This window comes from Microcaecilia unicolor, chromosome 5 (genome assembly GCF_901765095.1).
Source record: "Microcaecilia unicolor chromosome 5, aMicUni1.1, whole genome shotgun sequence".
NCBI lineage: Eukaryota > Metazoa > Chordata > Amphibia > Gymnophiona > Siphonopidae > Microcaecilia > Microcaecilia unicolor.
This window is the reverse complement of record NC_044035.1, coordinates 31,086,457-31,097,245: the sequence shown is the minus strand read 5'-3', so window position 1 is coordinate 31,097,245 and position 10,789 is coordinate 31,086,457. Positions and strand designations below refer to the sequence as shown.

Genomic DNA, 10,789 nt, shown 5'->3' with positions numbered 1-10,789 from the left:
AGTTGAAAATGCTGGTGCATTTTCAGCTACCCCCCCCCCCCCCCCCAATCCGAAACAAAGCATGACCATTCTCTGCTCTCTGTTCCACCTCCCCCCCCCCCCCACACCCAAACAAAAGCTGCCACCCTCCCTTCACCCATAGGCCCTCCCTGAGAATACCTTAGAAGCCCTGGTAGTCTAATGGCCTCATCAGGGCAGCAGTGATCCCCAGCACCTCCTGCCCAAGCCAGCTCCACAGTCAAAACAGCTTCTGTGACTGTCCGCCTGGGCACTGCTCCTGTCCCTACCGCTTCCAATCTCAAAATGGCTGCCATGACCTCCGTAGCAGTCTCAAGAAGCTATTTTGAATGCGGAGTCGGCCAGGGCAGGAGTGGCTAGGGATCGCTCGTACCCTGACGAGGAGGGCCAACGCATGGTGAGAAGGTAGCGGTGGTTTTCGGTTAGGGGACTGGGGGGGGGGGGGAGAGAATGCCCCAGTTTTCGTTTTGGCTTCTGATTGGCCAAAATTGTGCAGCGAAGTTTGGCCACAGATTCAGTTTCAGCTGAAACTGAAAACCCCAGTTTCGGTCACCCTCTAGCAGGTGCACATCTCAAGAGGGATTACAGCCCTGCTAGCTTAGCACATATGCTAGGACCAGAGTCCCACCCACCCATCTTCATGAGAGTCCAGTTACTGTCCATTTGCTGTGCTGCCTGCAGGAAGTAGCGTCCATCGGTCCAAAGAGCTGCATGCTGCTCAGTCACAATAGCAGTGCCTGTTCAGGGAGAAAATCAGAAAAGGTTACTGGTGTTAATAAATGGAAAGCAATAGTCCCAAGCAAAATGCAGTGCCTCAGTAGAAATAACACCCAACTCACACTTAGGGATCCTTTTTATATTAAAACTAGTAAAAAAGGCCCGTTTCTGACACAAATGAAACAGGCGCTAGCAAGGTTTTCCTCGGAGTGTGTATGTTTGACAGTGTATGTGAGAGTGACTGTGTGTGAGAGAGAGAGAGAGTGAGTCTGGGTGCGAGTGTGTCTGTGAGAGAGTGTGTGCAAGTGCGTATGTGATAGACAGTGTGAGAGAGACAGAGAGTGTGTTTCACACAGATACAGTGTGTGCGAGAGAGAGTGTGTGTGTGTGTGTGAGAGACACAGACTCTCTGTGAGAATGAGTGTATGAGACCAAGAGTGTGTGTGAGTGACTGTGTGACACAGAAAGTGAATGTGAGACATAGAGTGTGTGAGAGACAGTGTGTGAGAGAGAGAAAGGCATTGACTGTGAGAGAGAGAGTGTGTGTGACATAGATACCTCCACCCCCTCTCTGGTATCAGGCCATTACTGTGCAGGACACTGAGCTCTGGCTGTGCTTCAAGGAACTTACCAATCCTATTTAATAGAAAGCAGCTCCAACATTCTGAAGCCGAGAAACCTCGTGTGGTTGGTCACTTCTGCTTGTGACGAACCCGGAAGTACGTGATGTCAATTCAGGAGATGGATACAGAGAGCAGGAATGCCTCAGCCATGCAGTCAGCTTCAGAACGTTGGAGGTGCGTTTTATTATATAGGATGGCCACAAAAATTAGAAGGCCTAAAGGCTTCTCACATGCTTGACAATGGTCCCAAAGACTCAAACTGTTTTGTAACAAAATGACACTGCTGCCCTAAAATCTGTATTTTGATTGTACAAACAAAGAATGGTTGGCAAACCAATCAATGGCCATCTTATCACAAAGATATTCCAATCACCTTGAGTTCACCTTCCTGAGCTGACCAATGGATGAACTTGGTGTGTTCTCCCCCACCCAAAAAAAAAAAACCCACAAAACACATAGCTGGACATACCAGCTGTCCATTTGCATTGATTAAATGTATGTACTCTGTGTATATTCCCTTGTTCATAATAAATATACGCACGCATGGGCTATAAAAGAAGACAGCAAAGGACTGGATATATGTTTTAGCACCTGAACGCCACTGCTGGTACCACCTGAAGCTCTCTACCTACAGCCAACCAAACAAGTGTCCCTGAAACCAGGGGCATAGCCAGACACCCAATTTTTGGTGGGCCTGGGCCCAAGATGGGTGGGCAGAAGAATCCTGCCCCATTCCACAAGTGATTTGGTCTCTCCTTCTCTCACCTGCATGCCATATGGTCTCTCAAACATCCCCCCTCTCCCGCATATCTTTTACATAGCAGATTTTCACTGGCAGCGAGCAGCAACTAATAAACACTGCTCATGTTGGCCCCACAGCCTTCCCACTGATGCAACTTCCTATTTCCACATAGGCAGGAATACGTCAGAGGGAAGGCTGTGGGGCCGGTGCGAGCAGTATGTATCAGTCGCTGCTTGCTACAGGCGAAGATCTGCTATTTACAAGGTATGCAGAAGGGACAGATTTGGGGAGTTTTCAGCTTGTGGGGCATCATAGGTGTGCTGCTACTGGATGGGCCTGGGCCCACCCGGGCCCACCCTTGGCTACACCACTGCCTGAAACTCTTGAAGAAAAGATTGAACAGCATGCCTGATGAAGCCCGGCTCCGTCAAGAGAGACTCACCAAAGCAATAGCACAGGCAACTGAATTTATACAGGGCTAGTTAGCATTATATCCTTCATGAATGAAAGTTTAAGGTTACGATTCATAGAAGCTGGGGCGGAGCAAGATGGCGGCGGTACCAACTGCTTGCGCTTGTTACTAGCTCAACGCTGCTGGGGATAAATTCCTCTTTGTTTTTCTTGCTTTAAAACTTTTCTTACGTGCCATATGCCTCACACAAAGAGGAAAGGGATTGTTAGGACGGTGACCCGGCCGTCGCTAACGTCAACGCCCAACCAGCAGACGACTGAGCAGTTCCTGACGCGGCATTCCACTGCTCAAGGGTTCGGAGTTCCCGCTGATGTAACGGCGATAGGAGACGCTGTAATCCAGGGAATAGACACATCGTTGTCTCCTCCAACCCTTTACCCACCTTCGCAACCAGGTGGATTGTTGACCCCGGAAGTCGGAGAAAGCGCTCCACCGCCGGGCCAGAAAGTTGGACTTTTCGCCGGGGCTTCCTCGAAAACAGAGCCGGAGGGTGCAGTTGCTCCTCAGGAAAGGCCAATAACTTCTACGGCCTTGAATGCGAAGGTAACGCTGGAGACAATATGGGAGGTGCTCCAGCGCTTGGACAATGCGGTCAGGACCTCAACAGGCAAGATTGATACTCTTTCTGAAAATGTACAAACTTTGAATAATGCATTTACTACAATGAGAGATGAGGTCAATGAGAAAATAAATCTATTGGATGTTGATTCCACCAAAATGAAAGAAACAACTGTGAAGTTAATACAGGACAATACACTTATATATAACAGACTTGAGTACTTTGAAAACTACAATCGGAGATTAAATCTTCGATTGTTAAATTTCCCTAAGATAGCAGTGTATTCTCCAATGGATATATTCAAACGATATTTGGTGGAAAACTTAAAATTTACTACGGACAAAATACCACCTCTGAATAAAATCTATTATCTGCCATCAAAAAATCTCAATGAGGCTCAACAGATTCCGCAAAGTGATTTAAATGTTTCAGAACTGTTGGAAACCTCTTTGACTTCTACAACAGATAGACAAACACTGTTGGTCTCATTTGTATTTCAACAGGACTTGGAGCTGGTGAGGAAACTGGCTCTAAGAAACCTCCATAATCTTTTCTATGGAGGGAAAATCTGGGTTTTCCCAGACGTTACTAAAATAACACAAATGAGAAGGAAAGAATTCTTGTCTTTACGACCGGCTGTTTTGGCGTTAGGCGCCACTTTCAATTTAAATTATCCGTGTAAATGCATTATAAAATATATGGATGTTAAATATGTTTTTTTTTACCGGATTACTTAAAACAATTTATAGATCAGAAAAAAATATCATGAAAACTGTTGGGAAACTACCACATTAATCCTTGGGATAAGAATGTAGAAATACAGTGGAAATCCGTTAATGCCTTTCTTTATAGTTTCTTTAATTCTTTTCTCCTGAAAGTTTTTGGCTTACGCCCCTGAAAAGTGGTCTAAGATAAGATGAAAAGATTAGACTTCTATGTTGAATATATTCTTACAATAATGTTAAATCTGCTTTGCCTACTCAAGTGGAGGCTTGTAAAATGTTTATAATGATAAATAAAAAAAAATTAAAAAAAGAAAGTTTAAGGTTACTTTGACAAGCTTGAGCCTGTGCCTAGGCACAGTAGGCCCGATATACAGTGCTAATATTCAGCATAAAATAGTCGGTTATCTCCACTGAATAACAGCGCTTACCACAAACCCCCGGACTCTTAAATAGCACGCCTAAAGATCCGCAACAATTATAAAACAAATCGTGCAACTTAATTGGCTTAACAAGCTAATGAGCACTGATAACAGCACGTAAGCAATAATGACCACTAACTGGCATTAATTAGTATTGAGGTGCACAACTCGCTAAGCGTATTATGTAACGAAGTGTGCCAAACTTCTAATGCATGCAGGGAAATGGGCATTTCATGGGCGTTCCAAAATGTACACAGTTATAGACTATGGTTCAGTGCACCTAAATCTATGCACTGGGATTTTACGCCATGTTTTCGTTGTGTAAATGGATGTGCATAAATTAGGTGCTGAGATATCAACTAAGTGTATTTATAATTGGCCCCTAAACGCTGGTGCCAATTATAGAATACGCTTAGTAGGCACCAATTTCAGAGCCGATTTTTTTAGGCACCATATTTTGAATCTCCTCCATAGTAGCTAACCACCTATATCGCACAATATAACCAACTATCTGCGAATATTCAAGCGTAGGCCAGCTAAGTTTAGCTAGCAAATCAGACCGCATAAACACCAGTCCTCTATCTTTGACCACTATTATTTTTTTTTACTTAAAATTTTTTTTTATTGAAAAATTCAAAGTTAACACATCCCTCATCCAAAAATACATTGCTCAATTACAACCAATATGATACAGGGACCACCTTCTAATCCTAATACAAAATCTCATTAACTGAATCTCAACCCTCCATCCCGAATTTCCCATCCCTACAAGTTTCCCCCCTCACCCACTTAATACTACCCCACCACCCATCCCCAACTCCTCTCAGCAGATTATCCCGCCCCCCCCCCCCCCCTTGCACCCTTCTAAATATAACACTCAAACTGTTTCCAATAATCGGTCCAAAAGTGTCCATTTCTGCCGCTTCAGGATCGTATCGCCCTATTCAGCGATCCGTCAGTTTCTCCAGATCAGCCACCAATTTTACTTCTGTTAACCAACTATGTATGGTGGGTCCAGTACTCTGCTTTATGGGTCGCTGCCACTTTGATCCTCTCCTGTTCCCCCAGCCTAAAAGGCACCACTTCGGTTCACAGGGAAACGCAGTATCAAGAATTGTAGTGAGACTTCGAGCTACTTCCAACCAAAAATGTTTTAGAGATGCATATGACCACCAAACATGGAAGAAGGTACTTGTGGCCCTTCCACATCTCTAACACTGATCGGTGGAACCAGGATACATGATCTTCACCCGATCAGGTGTATAATACCACCTGCTTAATACCTTAAACACATTTTCTTTGATCAGGACACAAATAGATGCTTTTTTCACCTCCAGGCATACCGCTTTCACACTCTAACAAAGTCATGCCTCCTGATGAAGCGATACAGATGAGATATAGTCCTTCCCATTTTACCTACAGAGACCCATAAGTTCTCTAGATGCTCAGTCTCAGGGCCAGTTTTTAGCCATCCTTGCTTAAGAATAAAATGTTTAACCTGTAAGTATGCAAAGAAATCTGAGGCAGGCAGTGCATGGGATTCCTGTAATTCCCCAAAAGACCGTATTTCACCCACATCCAATAAATCCCAAAATCTAACAAGACCTCGACGAGCCCAGGCTGCAAAAACTGCTCCACGCCGACCAGTCAAGAAACCAGGTTCCTGAGTAATCTGCGCAAAGGACAACGGAGCCCGGGTTCCAAGTAATTTGTATTTTAGGGTGCACCACATTGTCAACAAATGTGATATAAATGGGTTAAGCGTCAATTGTTTATAAGTTTTGGCTGAGACTGAGGTCCAGAGGACCGCATCTAGAGAATATTCCGGAACAAAATATTGTTCCAAAATAGTTACAGGCGACTGTTCCCCCCCTACTCCACTCCGAAATCAATTTTAATTGAGCTGCCCAATAATACCACATCAAATTAGGCATTCCCCTACCCCCCTGTTCCACTGATCCCCACATCACCTTCCTTGATAATCTAGCAGAGCGCCCTCCCCATACAAAAACCTGAAACTTCCGACTGAAGATGCATAAGCTCAGCCCTTGGAACCATTAAATAAGAGATTGAAATAAAAATAACAACCTGGGTAAGAAGTTCATTTTAACTGCTGATATTCGTCCCCACCAAGACAACCACCCATTTTTCCATCTACTCAAATCTCTACGTAACTCCTTAAACAGAGGGATGTAATTTAATGAACACAATTGGGACAAGTCTCGAGATATCTGGATACCTAGGTACCGGAAACTTATTCCTGCTTTTTTGAATGCAAAAGACTGTAGCATTCTATCAATCTCCTTGTCCGAAATAGTTACCCCCATTAATTCAGATTTATTATAATTGACTTTGAAGCCTGAAAGCCCCCCAAATTTGTTAAGCGTAAACAGACGCTTCACATCTACCCGTTCAACTTCACTCATTTACAATGGACCGTAACTTAACATTAGAGAGCCAAGTAAAATCCACAACAAAGAAAATGTTCTACTCAATGTGGAAACTCAAACACGTGAAACTATTCTTCCCGAGGGAAATATTTCGCAGCCTGATACAATCAATGGTACTAAGCCACATAGACTACTTTTTTTTGTTGTTGTTGTTGTTACATTTGTACCCCGCACTTTCCCACTCATGGCAGGCTCAATGTGGCTTTCATGGGGCAATGGAGGGTTAAGTGACTTGCCCAGAGTCACAAAGAGCTGCCTGTGCCTGAAGTGGGAATCGAACTCAGTTCCCCAGGACCAAAGTCCATCACCCTAACCACTAGGCCACTCCTCCACTCCTGCAATGGAATCTATGCGGGATGCAAATAACAAACCTTAAAGAAACTCCAGACCGCACAAAACACAGCAGCCAGGCTTATATTTGGGAAAACACGATTTGAAAGCACAAAACCCCTCCGTGAAAAACTACACTGGCTCCCAATCAAAGAACGTATTGCTTTCAAATCTGTACCCTGGTTCACAAAATTATCTACGGTGAAGCCCCGGGATACATGACAGACCTCATTGACCTACCAACTAGAAACACATCCGAATCAACACAAACATATCTAAATCTGCACTACCCAAACTGCAAAGGACAAATACAAATCAACTTACGCATCCAGTTTTTCCTACATAAGCTCACAACTGTGAAACGCATTACCAAAAGCCCTGAAAACAACGTTCGACCACCTAAACTTCCGGAAATCACTAAAAACTAACCTGTTTAAAAAGGCATACCCTACCGATCCAACTTAAATGCCTGATCTCTGCAACACAACAAAAGTAAAGTACGTAATGGACATAACACAACTCTTCCGTTGACTGTTCCAAGTGAACTCTATCTTACCACAACATCACTTTGTATTTGTTCATACCAGAGTCCGCGAATGCCTCTCCGGTACTATGTAAGCCACATTGAGCCTGCAAAAAGGTGGGAAAATGTGGGATACAAATGTAAATAAAAATAAATAAAATGACGGGCAATGTCAGCATTGAGGCACCCACATAAAAAAAGATGTCATCTGCAAACAATGCTATTTTGTGTTCTCGACCCCCAAGTTGTAGCCCTCTAATGTCCGGTAAAGAACGAACCCGCTGTGCTAGGGACGCAATAGAGAGAGCAAACAGCAAGGGTGAAAGAGGGCATCCCTGCCGAGTACCCCTTTGGATTGTAAACTGGGCCGAATATCTCCCATTTACTTTCATTCTGAATACCGGAGACTCATAGAGACACTGCAGCCATCCCATAAATTTAGCCCCAAACTTTGCCCACTATTAACTTAACCGGCTAAGGCTGAATATTCACATTGCCGGTTAAGTTAGAAACAGCAAAAAAAAAAAAAAAAAAGAAAACAGGATACCTAATGCCAGTCACCAGAATCAGCCCGGCATTGAATATTTGGGGTCAGTGCTGTCTGCTGCTGGCTGAATATCGGAGGGAATATTCTTCCAATACTTCCAGTATTAAGTGTGCAACCTGTTAAGGTACAACTTGACAACTATTTCATTCTCTATAAACGGAATAAAACATGTTAAGAACCTTGATAATAAAAGATTTATTGTCTAGTCTGAACTCTGAACATTCTGCAATTTGATTTCCCAGAGAGAGCAGATTAATTACATAACACTTAGACCTTGGTACATGGACAGAATTTGGCAGTTAAGATTTAATGCTAAAAAATGCAAAGTCATGCATTTGGCCTGCAAAAACCCAAGGGAGAAGTAGAGAGAAGGGGTGAAGTTCTGTGCATGAAAGAAACAGCAGGATTTGGTGATCACACGTGATGATCTTAAGGTGGCTAAAGAGGAAGAAAAGGCGACCACAAAAGCCAGAATGCTGCTTGGATGCACGGGGAGAGGAATGGCTAGCAGGAAAAAAGGAAGTGATAATGCTCTGTATAATGCCTCTGGTGAACAGTGCTGTCTGATTCACTCAAAAAAGTTTCAATTCAATTCAGTCATATGAATTGGTTTTTCGATTCAATTCAGCTTAACTGAAATGTAGGGGACTATAGCCTCAGACCTAAGCTAATATTATAACCGACAGAGTAACACAAACAGGCAGCAGCGACCGAACATTTTAAATATTCAAAAAACATTTGCAATGACAGGTTAAACTGCACCAGCCTCTACTTCTCTAAAACGTCTACACTATCTCCACAATTATTTTTCAGAATTAAAATTAAATTCAAAACATCCCCACCACCACCACCACAAAAAGGGCCCTTCATGAATAAATAGGACAAAATATCAAATTCAAATATATCTATATAAATAATTCTCATCTCCAACATTCTGAAGCTCAGTCTGTGGCAGGGAAGCCCTGCACTGTTGGTAGGCTAGGCTGTCAGCACCACTCACTGTCACTCATGCACCACTCACTCTCACTCACAGACCTGCCCTCAGCCACGCCCCATCCGCACATAATTCACAACCCCAACGTTCTAATGAAGCCTCCTCAAGTCCTAAGTGCATGGTGGTGAAACCCAAATTCGCCCATGAGTGTTTGCCCCGCCCTCGCATCAAAACGTCGAGGGTGGTGCAATGACACTCAACAAATAGCATCGCTCACCTGTCCCGCCCTCGCGTCTAAACGTCATCCCCTCCCACCGACCTCCACACTCCGCCCTACCTGTCGACCCCCCCTTACCGCCGAAAACCGACCACCGCCACCGTTCACTACCTGTGCTGATGGGGGACCCCAACCCCCGACAGCCGAACTCTTCTACCCTTCGCCGCTTTGCTTCCTGAACGCTCTTCTGTTCAAGTTCCTCTGCGTGCGTCTGCCGTCAGACGCACGCACAGAAACTTGAACACACCTTCATTCAGGAAGGAATGCCAGCACAGACGAGAGCAGAACTTCGGCTGACGGGGGTTGGGCTCCCCCTTCAGCACAGGTACTCGACGGCGGCAGGGGACGGTTTTCACCGGGAAGGGGGGGGGGGTTGACAGGGTCGCGGAAGGGGGGGATTAATTGAACTGCGTGCGTGCGTGGGAGGGAGGGAGGAGTTTCATTTGCCTCTGAAATGGGCCTTATTTACTAGTGTTTTCATAAAACAGTGATCCTAAAGCTAACATATTGCCAAAGGAGACCAAGAACCAAATCTTTTATGGAGAACATACCGCAAGAATCCTTCCCATCCTGTACTCCTCTCCCTCCCTATAAACCCACCTGTTTCCACTCACCAAAATAACACAACAAATATACAGATCAGTAGGACCCAAAGCAGACTCATTTCCCCTCCACCAGATTTGTTCCTCCTTGATTTTAAACAAGAAGCTAAGAAATTATTTACTCTGGTCTTACAACAAGGACATTCCATCAAGCTATGCATCACCATTTGGAAAAAATAAATGCCATTCAGCTCCAACTGTTTTACTGCTGTTTTCCCTTAGCCATCAGTAAGCCATATACCTGCAGAAGTCAGACAGAGAGGACCCCCGTCCAGCAGTCAAATCAGGACCGCTACAAAGGCCTCTGCAGTCAACCTGGGCCAACGAGAATTATTCAAACCCAGTGCAATACAATCCTTTTCAACATGCAGCCTACTATGGGCCAATGAGGGAAGACATACAGTAAATGTGTCTCTGGACAGGGCTGCAGCAGGGAATCGATCCCCATTAACCCTGGTTTTTTTCCAAAAGCTGAAGAACTTTGTTACTTTAGCATTCCTTTACGTTGCCATCAAGTTCTGAAGCAGAGAACCCCATCAGTCAAATATTAGTTGAAAACTCTGGCTGGATAATTCCTATTCTCCCGGGTCGAAGGAGTGCCTGCTGAGAAAGTCCGCCTCCACATTCAAGGGTTCAGAGATGTGAGCTGCTGACAAGCACAGAAGATTTTTCTCTGACCAACTCTTGAGAGAGGCTGCCTTCAGTGCCATCAGATGGCTGCAATCTCGCCTTGCTTGTTGATATAAGCCTCTACCATTGCACCATCAGAGAAAACTCGGACCGGGGCCCCTGCCAGAAAGGGAGCGAAGACGCGCAAGTCATTCCACAGTGCCCTGAGCTATCGACCACTG

The 10,789-nt window shown here is 44.6% G+C and overlaps 1 protein-coding gene across 1 annotated transcript in view; it reads right to left on the bottom strand.

Annotated features, from left to right (window-relative positions):
* Positions 1-10,789, bottom strand: part of LOC115469969 (xaa-Pro aminopeptidase 1-like) — a 98,847-nt gene that overhangs the window by 65,767 nt on the left and 22,291 nt on the right. Inside the window, 1 exon segment of the mRNA XM_030202778.1 lies at positions 651-755. Within this exon segment, the coding sequence (XP_030058638.1) occupies positions 651-755 (105 nt within the window).